Source organism: Lottia gigantea (genome assembly GCF_000327385.1).
Source record: "Lottia gigantea unplaced genomic scaffold LOTGIsca_9, whole genome shotgun sequence".
NCBI classification, from domain to species: domain Eukaryota; kingdom Metazoa; phylum Mollusca; class Gastropoda; family Lottiidae; genus Lottia; species Lottia gigantea.
Genome location: NW_008710950.1, coordinates 923,889 through 944,277, shown reverse-complemented (window position 1 = coordinate 944,277; position 20,389 = coordinate 923,889). Strand labels below are relative to the sequence as shown.

At 35.7% G+C, this 20,389-nt stretch overlaps 1 protein-coding gene across 1 annotated transcript; it reads right to left on the bottom strand.

Annotated features, from left to right (window-relative positions):
• Positions 1-3,794: 3,794 nt before the first annotated feature.
• On the bottom strand, positions 3,795-5,837 carry LOTGIDRAFT_155701 (hypothetical protein; the record flags this gene model as incomplete). Its single annotated transcript, XM_009068236.1, has 2 exons — positions 3,795-4,758; positions 5,353-5,837. The coding sequence occupies 2 exons, from the start codon at positions 5,835-5,837 to the stop codon at positions 3,795-3,797; spliced, it is 1,449 nt and encodes a 482-aa protein (XP_009066484.1).
• Between the last annotated feature and the right edge of the window lie 14,552 nt (positions 5,838-20,389).

Below are 20,389 nucleotides of genomic sequence, written 5' to 3'. Positions count from 1 at the left end.
AGGCCGCAATCTTTCACTTTATGCAATCTGAAAGAGTATTCTTATAATTAATTACATTTTCGCGATAAAAAAAAAAATGCAAATTTCAATCATAAAAGTTTGTAAGTTTGCCACTGGCTTATTATTTGAATAGAAATTATTTTAAAAAAAATTGGTGGTGGGGAGGAGGGATGGGACGGGTTTAATAGGATTTATCAATAATCGTCAAGAATTTTGCAGAAGCTTAAAATTTGAAGAAAATCTGCAATAACTCAGTAGAGTTAATCAAAATCAGGCAAAATTTTTTTGAAGCGTTTTTGAAGAACAAGAGCTCTAGCTCATAAAATATTTTATATGTTTTAAGTGAGCGTATAAAAAAAACCAACAGAAATGTAACTTTCAAAATATTTTAGCAAGATACGCCCACATGTCTAAGTGTCGGAGATGGAAATAGAAATACATATACACACCAAATTATATAAAAACTGTAGATTCTATCGAGTACACAAGCTAACTGAAGACGGACGGACTATTGGATGAACGGCCGGACAGGGGACGGCATTATACGTCCACATGAGATTGTGGTTAAAAACCACGGCACTAAAAGAACATAAGTCCCCGATTGTACCGAATTCATGAATGACATACACATGAATCAATTTGATATCCATATTGATGAACAGATGAGCCAATCCATTTAGTTGTTATTCTTTTATAGTTGATCGTAAATATGTTTTTATTAATTTCAGAGCACTAAATCAGCGTTCATCCGTAGCTGTTGTTGCGGGCAAGGTCGCGAAAATTCTTAAAAGCATTTCTTTAACTGGATAGGTACCCATTTTCACGGCAACCAATGCAGCATCAAATACCCGCCTTGGTCGAGTAGCAAGTGATTGATTTCCATCGCACCACTTCTGCACTCATATAGTCTGCTCCCCCCGCAAGAAAAGTGATAAATTATTCAGCTGCTACCTCGAGCACGGATTGATCTAAATCGTTACATATACAGATTAAAAAGCTCAATGAATACGCTTTGGCACTGTTGGACTGAAATCTCTCCTTGAGCTGATTAAGGCTGGCATCAAGGTAGGGGATGAAAACCGTCAGTCGGTGTATTCTTCTGGTGTGTCTGCGGGGTGGTTTGGTCGATGTTTCTGCATTTTGGTCGTATCAGAATATTTCCCCTGTGCAAGGAGTTGTGGAATATTGTCTCGTCTGTCCGCATTTGCTGTAAGACCGTTACGCAGTCATGGACTTTCAATGACATGATGAATAGCCTGCGCACCACCTGTAACTTCACTGCTTTGTGACTTCAAGCGCAGCAATCAAGACTTCCAGAGAGACTCACACTCATGATTTTCGATTCAAGATTCAGAATTCGTGTGTTGCAGTCATTGAAGAATACTGCAATACAACCTCATGCATGAGTCTGACTGCCTTACGAATATTCTCACCCGCCTTCATGAGACACAAATCTAACGAATGCGAGACGCAAAGCGTGTACATGGCGGCTGGACATTCGTCACGCATGTACACCATTTTATGATTGGACATAGCTTTGGCTCCATCATAACCATGCCCAACCATGTTTTCAATTTCAATTCCAGAATTTTTCAGAGTTGCTTTGTCAATCCGGAACCAGTTAGGTCAGGTGACTCTGCAAAGCACAAAAACCGCTCGCAAATATGACCATCTCGGATGTGCCGTAAACAGACAGTTATATAGCTGCTCCTTTCTTCAGACGTATGTTGTTTCATCAGTCAATAGAGAGTTTTCCCTCCATCTTGCTGCTCACTATATGGTCACTGAAAACGTGGTGGCACACAATTTATCTGGGTCAGTCAGGGGCCGCTGGTTGATAATTCCAATATCACATATGAAGCCTAATATATCGGAGTTTGTCGGATCCGAGGTATTCAAATAGGTTTAAAACCCTCGCACCTGCAGAGATGAGGAATGTTCCCAATTAAGTCGGCTTATTATTTCTGTCTCTATACCAGCTTACAAATGCCCAAATGTCTATCAGAGGCTGGATTAGAGACAGATGTTCGATAATTTGACGCCGTCGAAAAATCGTACGGCGTTAGGTCGAAAAATCGGTAGACCTGTGTGCCCTTGTGAAGGTCTAGGGTTCCGTCCCGGCATAAGTCGAGATAATATCTTCGGATTATCCAACCCGGTTTCCCCCTATCAGTGGAATAGCTGTTATGAAAGCGTTTAGTCGTTGGATGTGGCAATAAACTAAGGCCCGTTCGCTACAGGCTGTTTACGTTAAATGGAAGTTGACCCATTTTTTTGACCAATCATAGATTAGTCGGGAATTTGTTAGCCAATTCAATCAGTAATAGTGTTGGAAATTTGAGCCTTCAAATCCATGTGTGTCCAGAATTATCCGCTTTTGAATGTTAAAATGACAAGTCTTCGCGATTTACTCGCAAGAGAACTGTCAGTGCTCCTTCCATTTGAGAGAAATTGACAGTAAATTTTATTGCGAGTAACAACCTGAGAGTTTGTGCTATCAACTAACTCGAGAAACTTTCAAGTGTCCTTCCACCTGAGAGACAAATTACATTCGCGAGCTGATCGTAGGAAGGGGTTGCGAGTCGGCTAAAACTGATGGGTTTAACGGGAGTATTCGTATTCCCCATTGAATCAATTGAGCTTCTAGGTAGGTAGGTAGATGACAAGTTAACGTTCGCTTCCAGCGGATGCTGATATCGCAAACTAGGTAGTTGTTGGTAGTCGTAGTAGTTGGTAGTTGGATTGGATCAAATAGGATGATTCGGTGTTGTTGGTTTGGTTGTTGATTCTTCGTTAGATCTGGTCGGGTCGAATGACATGGCGGTGAAACTCGGCCCTGGATGGTGTGGTGTGAGTACTGAGCTTCTTGTCTTGTTTTTCATATATGACGTCACCAGGTCACGTGAAGCGGACAAAATTAACGATCGGCTTGGTTGCACAGCTTAATTGAAATTGAGTCTTTTTTTTCACTTTTTGCAATGCAGAATGCAGATATGTACTTTTTTCTGTCTAAAACTAAGATTCCATATACTCGTCATGCGGATCCGTCATGCGTCATCCGTCATGCGTTAAAAATCGAAATGGTTGGTTTTAGAGGGTATGATTCCATATATGCGGAAGCGGTCTCCGTCATGCCTCAAAAAAAAATCGCCGGGTGTAGCGATTTTTGGCGCATCCGGACACCTTTCCGCGCGGAGATCTCCAAAATGTGACGTATTTTGTGGGGATTCCCTGTCTTTTTTATGTACCAAAGCACCCATCTGTCCAGAAGTCCGTGTGTCAAAAGAAAGATAACGCATACGTTTAACGCACATATGGAATCATATTTGACGCATGGCGGATCCGCAAGGGCCATTTATGTCCGCATGACGGACCCGCATGACGCGTTTATGGAATCTTAGCTTAAAGCAATTTTATTCAGTGAATTTCAATCTTATGGAATCGATGGAAACATGTCAGCATTTTTCCCGCTTTTATCATTCAACAGAAAAATGATAACAGATAATTATTAGATGACCATAATATCTCTTTAATTAGTAATTTTAACGAAGATTTGTAGATGTATGAAAATAATAACAAGCTCACAAACAACATGTTAGAATATCGTGCTTATACAAAACAAGGGAAAAGGTCAAAAGCAATTGAGGTTATGCATTTGAATTCGTTCTGCATGATAGAAGAATGTGAATTCATAAAACACTATTTACAAGATTCAAATCATGCATGGATAACGACAAACATGTTTTAGTGGTTTTAATAGTAAAATTCTGTTCTATAGGCTTATGTAGTCTATATCACAAAGGGAATGTGTAATTTTGAATGGGAATATTTAGAACAACATTTGGTAACTTTCGCCATGTTAATTTGAGTTGTTCTATCAACCGATCTTTATATTTCTCGTGTATGATGAAATCCTCTTGTCTTTCTTGTTGATCATTAGGATTCTCCCAACTTCTATAATGATGAAGTCTGGCATTACTTGAATCAATTGGTAGAGATGAATAGCCAGAACGATATGACCAGATATTATGAATACCGACTACTTCTACACCTTTAGGTTTCACAATGTACTTAGATCTTTGATACGTCGGCCATATCCTTTTTTCTCTACTTGTAGTCAATAACGTAATCGATTTAAATTTTTCTGCTTCTTTCCGACCTTTAAAATCACCTTTTATTTGAGGCCACTCTTTTCTAAAAAACACACATCGGAAAATAAAGGCACCATTTGATAAAGGTCGTGTATCCAATTTACGAATCAACTCCTTGTAATTATCAGCATTACGAGGCACTATAAATTCATCCAAATCTGTGTAGACTAGATGTTCACTGGAATACAGATTTCTGTAGAGACAATCATTTAATGAAGCTAGCTGTCCAAAGTAATGCACTTCTTCCTTATGATTTTGGGGCCATTGATTTACACGGACTGGTAAATGCCACTGAATAACTTTAACGATTCCTTTTGATGTATAGTGCTTTAGAACCTCGTCAACATTTACACCAGTAGAATAGTTGTAGAAGATGAATTTATCAACTCCTAAAATACGATTCAATTCTATCATTTCTACCAGTTCATATGCTCTGCTATATCGTATACTAAATGGAGTTAAACACAACGAAAATTGAAACTCTTTCTGCATTTGATTGTTGATTGGTAAGAGATTTGTTGGTCTCTGGCATCTGGCACTAGTTAATGACACGGCATAGGGTATTTCTTTTGTCATCAAATTACACAAATATATTGTAGCTGCATATCTGAAAGATAGTGATTCAAATTTACACTTCAACTGATTGTAAAGAGGTTTTATAAACTCTTTATGTGTATCGGAGACACTGATAATCTATTTGCAAGATTCCAATTATCAATCAGACGTCTGAGTAAATTGGTCCGCCATTCCATCAAAGCTTCACACCGAAGTGTGGTTAGCATTGCGATAGGCGAAAACAACGGAGGTCCAGCTTAACGTCTGAGGTTTTCCTTGCAATTCAACTAAACCGTTTAATGACGTCACCATCGCTGATAATCTAGTTTTATTGGAATTGCAAGAAGCACCAAAATCTGACTGAAAATTGTAATGGAAGGAAGGAGATATGGGGAGGATTGTTTGGAAAGTTGTCACATCGTCTTATTTTTATTTCACCTTACAGTAACATCCTAGCCTTTACACCTATTCTGTAGACATACTTGCAATAAGAAGTCTTTTGACTGCAGTCAATTTGCCTCATAAGTAAAATCGGACAAGAATTGGCGAAGGTAGATCATTCAGTAAAACGTGTGATTCAATGAAATATAAAAAATATAGAGTTGAATTAACACTTTAGTTTTAAATTTTATCAAAATAACATTACCTCTTGGAATGGTCTTCAGGAATATGTTTCTTTATTGGTGCTATAACTCGTAATTCTTCTTTGGTATCGTTATACCATAACTGACAAAATAGACCTTGTGAGGAACCCCTTTCTGTAAGTGCAAGTATCCGAATGACAGGGTTATTTACTCCGTCAAAAAAGGCTGAAAAGACATAAGTATTTGTTTTGCCTCCCACTTTTTGCCATGTTTCTGTGTCCTCCACATTGATTGGTCTCTCTATTTCATTTTGACAACTTCCAGATTTTCGTTCAATGTACTTCAAAGTTGAACCAATGTTTCTGAGATTGTCTCTAGGAACTGGTATCTGCGGACGTAGGCCCACAGTTAGAACTCTTTCTCTCGGGTGACTTTGTTCACCATCGACTGATAAAGATATTGTTTGTGATTTGAAAAAGTAGACTAACACAAAAATCGTATTAATGATGCTCACTAACAGCACAATTCTTCGTAAATGTATTCTCATATTCACATCACATTTAACTTTGCTTTAATATCAGTGAATCACTAACTTTTACACTATACAGCTGTTTATGAAACGCTACCTGTAGAAAATACAACTACACATTTTATATTACAATATTTACGGTGGCTTATCTGGGTGATTGAAAACTAATTATTTGCACACAAAATACAAGCAATTTTGGACACGATGAATTCGATGAAGTTCGAACCAATTCACACGGGTAATATTCCGATGTATTTTTAATATAAAAAAAAACCCTCACACTTTACGTAAACATAAAGATCCTAGGTGATAAATCTGGCGTTTATTCTCCCTTAACGCTTTAACGATTTATGTATAATAGCCTACTGCAATATTATAAAATAGACTTATAACTAAAGGCATATTTATCTACGCTTTATATCGGGTGGGCCAAAAAGTAATACTCGGGATTTAAGTATAATCCCAGTACTGATTCAATTATGAATTTAATACGTTTCAACGAATGGTTGCTAGGTCATATTGAGATTGTGTTAAGGCATAGGTAGCCTAACGTTGTCTTATAAGAATGGCTAGGCCCGTAGCAAGACTTGATTGTTTGAAGGGGCAAGTACATACAGAATGGCAATGGTGTAAGGTGCTTAGTTGCAGTAATGGAATTTTTCTGGGAGGCAAGCCATTTCTCTGAGGGATCAACTCTATGTCTAACCATCGTAAAGTACTTTAATATCGTGTTAGAATAAACGCATCATCGGGGGTGTGTAAATTTTAAAAAAAGATTATGGCGCGCTTAGCCTACTTTAATTTACGTTCAAATTCGCCATAGTGGGATGGCTAAACATTTGCTATATCATATTGAAAAACGACAAGATTTATCTATTGTTTTATTTCATCATACCCGTTAAGAACATTCCAACCAGCCAGCGTCATATAATTAGGCCTATATGTAAATTCGCAATATCCCGATAAAACATACGCGTATGTATTTTATGTATGTGATAATTCTTGTAATTTTTAATTAAAAACTTGAATTTTCACCTAGGTGAAAATAATTTTTACCAGCAAGGTGATAATTGAAGAATTTTTAATCGAAAACATTTTTTACAAGATTCGTTGAATTATCACCTAGGTGGAAATTATTTTCACCTAGGTGGAAATTAAAGTTTTTAATTAAAAAATACACGAATTATCACCTTATTTTCACCTAGGTGAAAATAATTAGCACCTAGGTGAAAATGAAAGTTTTAAATTAAAAATTACAGGAAATTAAAGTTTTTAATTCAAAATTACAGGAATTATCAGTTAATTAAACCTTTTCATCAAAAATTAATATTCACCTAGGTGAAAAGTAATGCTTTTTATTCAAAATGTTAAAAACGGCAATTTTTAAAATCTTTTCCAATAAAACTTCTTCACCCCTTTTTTCTCTCTCATTTACCCCAAGGAAGACCCTTCCCCGGGGTAGCCTACTCCTTCCCCAGTCGCAGTATAATATTGCTTTATTTTGTCGTCCGTCTCCTGTATAGTATAACGGGAAACCATGCACGTTTGTTTTAAATGCGGGGTCCGATAAAATTCACGAAATAAAGGCAAATTCATGGGAAAAAAATTGTCAAAAACGGCAAATTTTTAAAATCGTTTCCCTCAAAAAATTCTTCACCCCTTTTATTCTCTCATTTACCCAAAGGAAGACCCTTCCCCGGAGTTCACCTTCCCCAGTCGCAATATAATAGTGCTTTACTTTTTCGTCAGTCTCCTATAATATATTATATGCCTAGTCACGGAAAACCATGGACGTTTGTTTTAAATACGGGGGTCCGAAAAAATACATGAAATAAAGGCAAATTCATGAAAAAAAATTGTCAAAAACGACAAATTTTTAAAATCGTTTCAACCAAAAACTTCTTCACCCCTTTTTCCTCTCTCATTTACCCCAAGGAAGACCCTTCCCCGGGGTTCTACTTCCTCAGTCGCAGCATAATATTGCTTTATCTTGTCGTCTGTCACCTATATATAGTCCCGGGAAACCATGACGTATGTTTCAAATATAGATGTCTGAAAAATTCAAAGCCTGTATTTCGAGTCAAAAATCACTTAAACAGAACCCCCCCCCCCCCCCCCCAAATCTTCCTAGCCCCCTTTTTGTCTCATTTGCCCCCAAGGAAAACCCCTTCCCGGGGTTTCAGGTCGGTGTGGGTTATTTTAAAATCGGCGGACATACACGTAGTATTTAATGGGATTATGCCCTCAATTATTCTCAAAATGAGCTGTTAGAGTGGACGGAGGATTAAAGACACTGCATATCTTAGTCACAATAACTTTCACTGCCAAAATCGCGTTAGTTGCATTCCCCGTCCTCCTAGATTAAATTTTTTTCAACAAGCCAATGACCAAAGATAGTTTGTACCCAACATCTATGCTTGTGATTTTGGATATTCTGTCAAAAGCTTTTATAAAGAGTATCTTATACCACCGTAGCAGGTCGGTCTACCACGAAAATTTGAACAAATAAATGATATTGTAAGCACGCGAACAAAACCGAGATAAGCACATAGCATTCGGTGTGTGCTCATGCAAGCAGTTATTCTCAATAATAAGTCCCACGTGTTAGATATCCACCTTTTAGGTGAGTGTCTAGTTTTAAATGTGTAAATATATATATATATATATATATATGACTAACTTACAATTGATAAATCCGGGATATTTCTTTAGACATTTATTGAGCCTACCATGGCAACCTTCCTTCCATATTTTATTAGCAAGTAACAACTAGATAGCACGAAGTCCGAAAGACTAATCGATAACGTCAGTTCGCTCTAGCCCATGTCGATTATCAAGTCTTTATTTAACATAGAAACCAAGCGGTTGTAAAATTCTGTTAATTAATAAGTGTTCACGTCAGGCTATTATTGTTCACTGTTTAGGGGTGATTATAGTCGAAACAATATAATCATTTGGCCTGTATAAAATTGTAGAGGAACACAGAATTCTCCCACTACCGCACCAATTATAACAGAACCAAACCTTTCCTACTCTCCTCTTTCTAATTTTTTGCAGGGCGTTTTCTAACTCGTGGCTAATCACAGTTTAAATGTAAAACGAAAATTTTCTCAGCAAATTTTCGAAAATTCGTTCCATACTTTTTTTTTTGCCGTAATTAATCAGAAAATACTATTTCGGTTGTTATTTAGTGGATTGTCTTGAAACTTACATGGTGTAGACTGCCAGCATAGTGGAATAAAAGCACACATTCAAAATTTTTTTATCACTTCCGGTTTCGATGTTAGTACTTCCGGTGGTATTACTTCCGGTGAAATTGAGTTATGTCCAAAATAACATATGCACTATAGTACCAGCCTTAATACAAACTTACTAAACTAAAAAAAATCGCACCGGAAGTAACATGTAGGCCGCCATTTTCGTTTCCCTCATTTTGCAGAAATTGCTATTCAGAGGCCATTTATCATTCGATTTGCGTAACTTTGTGTCATACAATACGTTTAATGTCTGTCTACAAAAAATGGGAAGCATAATTTTGAATTTCGGTTTTGCCTTTTTTGTACGACCTAATGTTTTTTTTTTCAGAGTTTGAAAGCTTGACTCATGACCTTGACCTTTGATGACCTTTATATTGACTATGGCGATAAAGGCTGCCCTTGACCTTCTCGTGACCTTTTGACCTTTGGGGTCAAACAACAACTTCTGATTTTATAAAATCTAAATATGGTCAATTTGGCATTTTTGCAGTGCTGTATCTCAAACCCTAATTGATTAAGCGCCATACCACTTTCAGATTATTAATGCACTTAATAAATGGTTTCAATTCATGTGGCATTTGATGATGTCAAAGTCACATTAAAGGAAATGTTGCAATTTCCTTAAAACTTTGAAAGGAACTTGGCCTCGGATGACGTTGATATTTACATTAATGTTTACTATTGACATGATGCTAATATTTTTTGTGTCCGACACAAGTTGAGCTTATGGAAGCACATTAAAAAGGCATATCCCCACTTAATTTTCCAACTTTCTTATTTCTTACCCGATTTTAACCAAACTTGGCATGTATATCCAATTCTAAATTTGATGAAAATATTGAATTTTTGCGCATTACATACTTTCTTGTTTCTTATTCGAATTTCACAAAACTTGGTATGTATGTGTATAATCCAATTCTAAATTTGATGGAAATATTAAATTTTTGATGTGCGCATGCGCATTATCAACTTTCTTATTTCTTATCCGAATTTAATCAAACTTGCTAGGTATGTGTATAATCCAATTATAAATTAGATGGAAATATCGCATTGCCAAATTTCTTATTTCTTATCCGGATTTCATCAAACTTAGTCTTTATTAATTGACAAACATTCTTTTATTCCTTGTCGATATACTTTAAACTCCAAGCACTTTTGGACATTTGCATTTAGAGATGCAGAAAGGTATTTACATCAATGTAATTGCAATAGACCATCTTCGTATGTACCTCAATGTCGTAACACGCCCTGCATCAGTACTGTTATTAGAACAGTTCTAGTTTATTTTTTTTATTTGTTGGCATTTGCATCAACCCGATGACAATCTCGGACTACTTATACCTTTTGAGAATAGATTTTTGACTCGAAATACAGGCTTTGAATTTTGGTTAAGGGGGACGTCCGTCACTTAGTGAAGGCAAAATCTAGATTGTCGGCTTTTTGTTTTTTGTTTTAGCATGCCAATTTTAGTCTAGAATTTGATTTCGATGTCTGAAATTCTCATTTCAAGATATTTAGATGCTAAGGGGGGATAGGGCTAAGTCTGGATTGTGAAGCTAAGTACGACTCCGAACACCGAAGGTGAAAAAACAGGCTAGGCCTAGGCCTACGCCTATGGCAATATAGGCCTAAGTCGATAATGATAGGATAAGATCACAGCTTTAAAACTTAAAGTCAATCACATAACTTATTTAGCATACTTACCTTTCAAAATTTGCACAAATAACGTCTGTAACCAGATAGCTTTAATTCATACTCTCTGTTGTAACCTCGTTATTTTTTTGTTTTGTTTTTTTATTTTGGCGGAAAGAGAGTGGAGGTTAAACTTGAGATAACTCTTATTTCAATTGGCAGGACTAAGACTACAAGCGGTTAAAATCAATCTATTGTAACTGTTTATTTCTTAATAAGCGATCATTATCAAAAATAGGCCCAATGTTCATTGAATACAACCAAAAAATCAGTTTCAGAAGACAATATCAAATACACATTGAAATTCATTTGAAATGGAGTAGTGGTAAAGCCGAAATAAGCCTAGACAAAATCGTTGGAATACTGGGCTTATTGTTGAAAGTCGAAAAGTATTACTTATCTCTACAGGCTTTATTTTTATTAGATAAACCTCCGTATTAAGCACTGAGGTCATACTAGGCTATTTACGATTCCGATTTTCAATTTGACTTAAATCAGCGAATGTAACAATTTTTGCATATTATGGTCTGTTTTGAAAAACTGAAAGCCAAAAGAAACCTACCAATGTTTGAAAACATGTTAGGCCTATAGCCTCTTTCCAAAAGTGAATTGTCTGCCCCTGAATGTCTACCGCTCTTCTGCGTTAAAGGTACGATAATTAAATTTGCTCTGGCTAGTCTAATGCCAGTTGACGTTATACTGTGACACTATCAAACTGATTCGGAGAATAATTTTACATTGAACAATGGGAAAGGCTTACTTTTGCGTCGTGAATTGCCATAATACGACCGGGAAGATTGTCAATGGGCTCCGTATTAGCCTCCATCGATTACCTGTAAATCACAAAGTCCGACGGATATGGATATCGCGTGTTAGCAACCAAATGCTTTCTCTAGGATTTGTTCGGCACATTTTCTTGAAGTGTCGGAACCAACACTGGAAAACCCATTGCCCAAAATATTTCCTCACAAAGTTTACGCGTTAAGCCAGGTAAGACGAACACTGCAGATTTCTATGTTGTTCCAGAATTCTATCAAGCTGAAAGGCTCCTGGTTGTTTCTAAATAAAACTAACAAGGGTCTTGGGAAATCCTGGGCCACCTAGTAATATATATTGGTTGCATAATCTTACAATTTATTACAAATAAATGGTTTCAATTTGGTATTAAAACCACCTAGTGAATCAGCTTAAGTTCTATCTTTATGGTTTTACTTCATTTACAGCTTAGTGATGCTGTTGAAGAGGGTTCCAGTACCACTGAAGATAAGGAAAATGCAGATCCTAACTTTGATGATGAACACAGCGAACCAATAAACTTTTGCTCCGTAGACATGCTACAAATTGACATGTCTGTACATCTCCACGACTATGTTGGACAAGTATGTGTTCCTTTAAAATCATAACAACAGGAATTAAACCATGCTAAGACCATTATCACTGCAATAAAAATTATCACTGTGACACTGGCATGACTGCATTAATAAGCTGTAATTAAGCGGTAAGTGTCAACTGAATTTCCCCTGTCATTTTATCACACATTGCTATAATGTCTTATAACTTTGAAATGTATATTGATGACAAGTCTACTTATTGAATTGGTGTTGCCAAACGTCTTACTATGCATATAGATTACATTGACAGCTGTGATTCTTAGCACTTTTGGTATTAAACTAAAACTTATTTTTTTCTTTTCTTTTCTACCGGTAGTATGATAGTTCACGTCTCAGCAGACAGAGGCATTCAGAGTGTCAGACAAAACCACCCCAACTGGTATTGCAGTTGATACTGAACAGACAGGCGTTATTCTTACAAACCAGAGAAAGCTGAGTTTGGCATCCAGGTGAACCTTCCTTGTTTAACTGTGGAAGACATGGAGACAGATGAAGACTTCGCATTTTACACTGGGTTACCAACTCAAGGTGTCTTCAGAGTGCTCTTTGAAAGTATTGAAGAGGCAAAAATAAAACAAGACAACAGAAAGGTTAAATGTGGAAGGCCGAAAAAATTGAGAATGATAGATGAATTTTTCATGGCACTCATAAGACTAAGACTTGGACTTCTGGTTGATGATTTGAGTCACCGATTCTGTGTAGCGAATAGCTCATGCTCTCGGATATTAAATGACTGGATTGATTTCCTGCATTCATACCTTTCCCCAGCCCTCATTTGGCCAACTGTGTTATTTGTACAATGTCAGCTAGTAGTAGGAATCCAGTAGTTTCAAGCAAGGTAAAATGTATTAATGTATACTATGACAAATACAAAATGGCGGATCTCAGTTATTACCAGATGTCGCAATTTTTTATCGGCCGAATTTCCTTATAATCCGTAGCTGTAATCGGAATTTCAGGTTTCGTCTGCTAGAATGTAGTCCTACCATCGATGTATAACTCTATGAGTCCTACGAATGAAGTCACATGATCAACTAGCGGATTCCGTGTCAGCAGAAAAATTTTATGGAACACAATGTGGGCCATATTCTTATGTTGTTTCAATGACTTTTAGCAAATGGTTACTCATGAAATATGGGTCAAAGTGAGGGATTCATAAAGAATATCGAAATTTTAATTATTTTGTAGAATATCTGAGGAAACCACTAAGACATCTAAAAAATCTGTACTTTTTGGGATCGGGGTTTAATCGGATTTGCATTATTTAAAGGTTTATATTATCAGGAACGATTCCTAACAATCGTGTGGGAGCCGATTTCCGATTGATTTTTTTCAATATCGACAAAAACTTTCATGTTTCATATCTCGTGAACTTGAACTTTGGTGACCGTGTCACATGAACAAAAGTTGCTCTTGGCGAGATCTATCAACAAATACCATCATTTGTCTTGTGCAACGTTAACTGTCGGTCTGCAGCCATTTGAAAATCGCGATTTTTAACTTTGAAGAGCTATGTCACGTGACCTAATTAACATACGACAGAATCTCTTAAAGTGCAAGATCTCTTCTTTTTGGTATTTTGATCAAAATTGCACTTTTCAAAATTGGAAAATTTTGTAGTAACTGTGCGTAAATTCACGGTGTCTATATTCCACAGGCATTCACCGTTGCCTTAAAAAATCTTTTAACTACAAATATCTAATGATCTAATGATTGTAAACACTTCAAATTTTGAGCATTATTTAACATTGTACATAATTAGAGACAACACAAATGTGGGTGTAGCAAACCCGAGATACTTTTAAGTTTACCTTAAATATTTGAAATTGTTATAACTCGCAAATTTCCATTTGTCACCATCGAAATTTTACATAAAAATGAATCACTATTTGGTCCGTCCGTCCGTCCACAATTGCTCGTAAACACTCTACAAGTCACAATTCTTTAATGATTTCGACGAAACTCGGTGTGGTTGTTTGTAATCTCCCAAGGATGAACCCTATTGAAAATCAGACGAATCGAAAAATATTTACCATGAGTTATTGCCCTTGTTCTTGCAACGCTCGTAAACACTCTAGAAGGTGCAATTCATGACGGATTTTGATGAAATTTGGTATGAGTGTTCGTAATCGCCCAAGGATAAACCCTATCGAAAATCAGAAAAATTGAAAAATATTTAGTATGAGTTATTGCCCTTGTTCGTGAAAACACTTTCAATTTTAGCTTGTAAACACTCTAGAAGGCACAATTCTTGATGGATTTTGACGAAAAATATTTAGTATGAGTTGTTGCCCTTGTTCTTGAAAACGCGTTCAAATTTTAGCTTGTAAATACTCTAGAAGGGACAATCCTTGACGGATTGTTACTGTACTGCTAAATATTTATATTTTTGTTAAAAGTCAAAGCTGCCAGTGGGCGTTTATTACCTTGCCTGGCAAGCTATCTTTATCTTTGATGTCCGATATATACTTCCGGTTTTACACATGTCCGAAAACAGCAATTTTCGAAACTTCAAAGGCTCATATTACTTTTATTTTACCTTTGTTGACCTTTTGACCAGAACATAAGTTATTGTCCTCGACCAGATCTATTCAAATATATCTTCATTATTATTGTGCGGTGTTTATTATCAGTTTTACAGCGATTATAAAAAATCGACTTTTGACTACCGAGTGTTAAAACTTTTCACTACCGAACGTTAAGTGGTTTAGCGAATTTTTACTGTGTTAACATGTTTTTATTTCTCACTATGACTTTAAAATGCAACGTTTCGCCGCTGTGTCCGGTCGGATACGCACTGCATCGGAACCGTCCACAGATCTAGTTTTTAGACGCCCACATGAAATGGGGGCGTATATTGGCGTCACCCATGTCCGTCCGTCCGTCAACATTTGCTTGTAAACGCTCTTAAAACTAGATTTTTTGACGGAATCTAATAAAATTCGGTATGTGTATACGTATTCATAAAAAACGAAGATCAAGTTCGAATCTGAGCTATTTTCGACCGTTAGAAGCAGAGTTATTGCCCTTGCCCCAAAATCTTAAATATGCTATTACTCTCTTAGTTTTCAACCGATTTTGATGAAACTTAAACTGGATGTTACTGGACCTAAGTCGAAAGGTTTGAGAAAGTTTAGTTTACTTCTGATTAAATTTAAGGCTTTTTCAAGATTTAGGCTTACGTCAGTTATCGCCCTTTAACCTCTATACAGTAAGTGCTTCTCTCAATGTACTCATTGACGTTGTGGCGAACTTACCAAATGCATAATGTACATTATTGTCTAACGCATTCAGAAGCAAAAAAAGTGTTTTACGCCTTTTTCATTAAAAATACATTATAATTATGAATACAATTTTTTTCATGTCATTTGTGCAATATTAAAGAGATTGTCTCAGAGGTTTTCTTAACTTCAATATGTATTGGGAACACTTAAAAGATCAATTTTCACCATTCCAATCTTCAATACGACGTCTGAGGTTCATGTAATTCCATTTAAACCTTCGCAAAATCTGAAAATAATATATAAGAAACTTCTTGATGGTGAAGTCATAAAACGCCCCGTTTTAGTGGAATTGCACGAAACGCAGATCTGAAAATTAGAATGGTGCAAATCAGTGTCCCTGATAATCATAAAAAGTTTACAAAACCTTAAATAATAACCAGATGTAAATAATTACAACCAAATTAATGTCAAAACAATAATCGGTGGAAGAGATTACAAATTTCGACAAAAGCAGAAGAAATTTTTTCTATAGTGATCACCAATACATTTCGAAGAAAAATCGCTAAAATTTCTCAACAAAATACATAACATGCCAAAGTCCATCAACATCAGGTTACAACCGCTGTCTCGTTCGTATTCACATGCCAAATTCGTTTATTTTGGATAGATCAAAATCAATTAACTCAAAAATCGTTCATCAAAAAATCATGTTAATCGATGTACTCAAAATTATACGTTAACATACCAAAAATTGTTAAAATTCGGGCCTATTCGTATAGCCTACATACAAGATATTTCACTTGCATGACCCATGAGATCGGTATCCTGCAAGAATGTTGATATAGGTTCATACAATAATAGAAACGAATTACGATGCTTTAAAAATACGAAAATCGAAGTCATTAGCTTGTATCTTATTTTCGTTTACTGATGGAAATTAGATATTCCCCAATTTGTACGAAATTGTTTTTAGTTTTTGACATGTTCTATTGACGATTTGATTCAAATACTCAAATACTATTATTACTTGCAAAACTGGAATCATACAGTTCAAGCACAAAAATGTTAACATCGATTTCATCAATGTATAGTAACATAGAGTTATGTGTAAAATATCGATGTCAAAGGTCAAAAACCTTTCAACTCATTATCTGGAGTAAAACAAGGAGACAACTTATCCCCTTTGTTATTTTTACTGTATTTAAATGACTTTGATGAATTTTTAAGTGAAAATGTGTATGATCCTGTAATTATTAACAATTTGATAATTCCATGTTTGACGTATGCAGACGATACCACCTTATTGTCACGATCACAAGCAGGCCTACAAAAGCAATTAGTTGACTTGAAAACCTATTGTGACCAATGGAAACTTGAAGTAAACATAAATAAATCTAAAGTTATGGTTTTCCAAAAAGCCATTCAGTTACAAGTTATGATTTTTACTACGACAGTCTACCCTTGGAAATTGTTAAACCTTTTAATTACTTAGGTATTGAACTTAGTATGAATGGTAAATTTAACACTGCTCAGAAAGCAATAGCAGTTAAAGGATCTAAATCATTATTGCAATTGTATAATGTCTTTGATGGTGTTTATGTAGATATTAGTCAGAAATGTAAATTATTTGATTCGTATGTAGGGTCTGTTCTCTCTTACGGTGCACTTGTTTGGGGATTCCATACTGCAAAGGAAATTGATACAGTGCACCTTAAGTTCTGCAAAGAATACTGGGAATGAAATCCTCAACGCCTACAGCTGCTGTTATTAATGAATTAGGGCGGATACCCCAGGGTGTCAAAAGGCGCGTACTTATATAAAATACTGGATAAACATACTGCTTAATGATAATTTATTAAGTTTTATTTATAAATCAGTTAGAATATCAGCTAACTATAGACGAGGGGATAACCGGTGCTATAAATTAAAATGTCTGTTAGATACACTAGGCTTAACTGTACTCTGGGATTACTAAGATTATATTATCTCTAAACATGTACTTACTATTATGAAACAAAGGCTATTAGATCAATATGTACAAGTCTGGAACAGCTGAAGAAACAAATGTAGCAAACTGTTTTATCATCATTTATTCACTGTTGATTTTAAAATGCAACCCTATTTAAACTGTATTGTTATAGAAAAATATCGAGTAGCATTATCACGTTTTAGGTGCAGTTCACATTGTTTAAATATTGAAAGTGGCAGGTTTGTTAAGGCTAAAAGAAACACCCGACTATGTATTGTTTGTAACCTTAACGCAACAGAAAACGAGCTTCATTTCCTCTTAAAACCCTTGGGGTATTTCGGGACCCCAGCACCGATTTTTTCGAATTTCCAAAATGCCATCGAAGATAGCAGTTTGGTTATTTCAAACATTGTAGCTGAATGAATTTTTAACCTGCTAATGATCAGTCTAATGTGCAACAATCACAATTAGCGGATATGTTACCCTTTTAAATTGAAACACACCATGCTATTATGGTGGGGTACATTTAGACCCCAGATAAATGCAGTGCTGAAACTGGATTTCAGTGAATAAAATTAAATTGTAATCTACTCCTGAAGCTAGTTATCTTAGGTTAAAGTCAACTTGGCACTAAACCGAAATGTCCCCATGTCAAAATGGCCCTAAAAGTCAAAATTAGTCAAAATGACCCCAAATACAATAGTCAAAGTGGCTCTTAAAATTACTCAACCAAAATCATTGGTCAAAATGGCGGATTTCACTTATTACCAAACGTCACCATTTTTTATCGGCCGAATTTCATTATAATCCCAAGCGGTAATCGGAATTCCAAATGTCGTCTGCTAGAATATAATCCAACGAATGAAGTCACGTGATCAACTAGCGGATTCCGTGTCAGCAGAAAATTTCTATGGAACACAAAGTGGACCATATTCTTATGTTGTTTCAGTGACTTTTAGCAATAAATCACGCTACGTATCTTATTTTGTCAGTCACTATTTTTTTTTTAAATCGTGGTTCTTTGAATGAATTGTCACTAGTTATAATGAATTGATATTAAAGATAAATACTAAGAGAAGTTAATTATACCACCCGGTATCCATACAACGTGTTTATCTAGACTAATTTATATAATTTATAGATCAAACATTGTACACGAAAATAGGTGACGCATTCTGCCGCCGTTCCCGAGTTGGTGAAATATGGGTCAAAGTGAAGGATTCATTAAGAAAATCGAAACAAACCAATTTCTATTATTTTGTAGAATATCTGAGGAAACATCTAAGACATAAAAAAAATTTTCCGTTTTTTTAACTTTGACGAAATTCGGTGTTGAATCCTTATATCCACGAAAATAGGTTACACCACTGTACATTTGTTTTGAAATAAATACTGTTTAAACCAAGTCAAATGTTTCCATGACCATAGAAGGGGGTCGTTGCCAAAAGTATTCACAAAGTCAAATTTGAAAACAAGGCCTCGACTTTACAAAGTCATATTTCAACATTACACAATTACAAAATAAACCTTCCTAAAATCAAAAAGTCAATGTACTTATTACAAAGTAGAGATATTGATAGTTTACTTTTCAAACTTTATTTCACATCAGACACCATTCAAACTTTCCTTTACGAAAATGAATTCTTAACTTTGCATTATTGACATTATCAAATATGTCTTCTTGACTTTGCATTCGTGAAAGATGTAAGTTCGACCACTGTATTCTTGAGAGTTGTAAAGTCAACTTCTGCATTCTTGAACGTTTACCATATAAGGTAACGTGACCTACTTCATTTACATAATCCGGAAATTCACGGAAACTAACGGAAATATAAATCAATAATTGCTCCTTGTCAAAGGGATTTAACTCTAAATAAGCCTCAAAACCGGATGTTCAAATGGACTAACTCCACTAATTCATTTGCCATCTCTTCCCATGTTAAAACACGAAATTCAACCTTCTATAACTTTTTCCAGAATCTCGTTGAAAGCTTTCCAATATGTCGAATGAAAGCCTGACCAATTCTCAATGTCTCCTAAAAAAATTCATTATATGATGACCATGAAAATTTTGAGCTACTAAAATTGAAAGTAGACTACTACCGGTTATACTCATCCGCTAGAGTTTGGCACTTCACAAAACGACTATGTTTAGATTTTGGGGAAGGGAGGGTTTGATTCTCCCAAATGTACAGGCCTAGGGTGGAGCAGACACTTTATTTAGAAATTAGGATTAAGGGTCTTGATATTGGGTTTTCTTCTGTTCTTATTCTGATCTGAAATTAGAAAAAGTAACTCGCCCGATGGGCGAGAAGTATAGTATCTGTTATGTACTGATTGTTTTTAGTTTACTATGAACAATATTATCATTTAAGTTCTTATTTTTTGAATATGCAACTATCATTTTCTGCTTATAGACATGGGGGAATTTCTCTTGAAGGCTCTTATAGTGGGCATGAACTATCTTGCTTGCTCGATTGCTGGTTGTATTAAACGGGACAACAAAGGGTGCTATGCCTACATTATGATGAATATTTAGTCCTATAGGTCTTGCTGTATTTAATGTCTCAATCCAATAGGCCTCCCTAGATTGACGGAATTTGGTAGTTTCATCTTCGGACAAGTCAATTTCTATACGCTCAATTGGGATTAGGGTGAGATCGTCTATTGAATGGTCGTCGAGGTTGAAATGATTAGAAACAGGCTTGTCTTTCTTTAATTTGATGTCTGACCTATGAGCATTAAAGCGAGTTCCTCCTAGTTTCTCCTACATATTGTTTGGGGCATTTCTTGCATGAAATTAAATATATTACATTCAAATGTTCACATGTTAGATGTTCCTGGATCGGGTACCTTTTATTCGTAGAGTTGTTTACAAAATAATGAGTTTCTGATATAAAGGGACATGTTTTGCATCTACTGGACAAACATTGAGCACTTCTTAAACCTGGAGGTACTTCGGCATAAAGTCTGTTTTTAGCTGCTATCTGTGCTAAGGTGGAATTTTTTATGTTTCGTAAAAATCGTTTAGAGTACC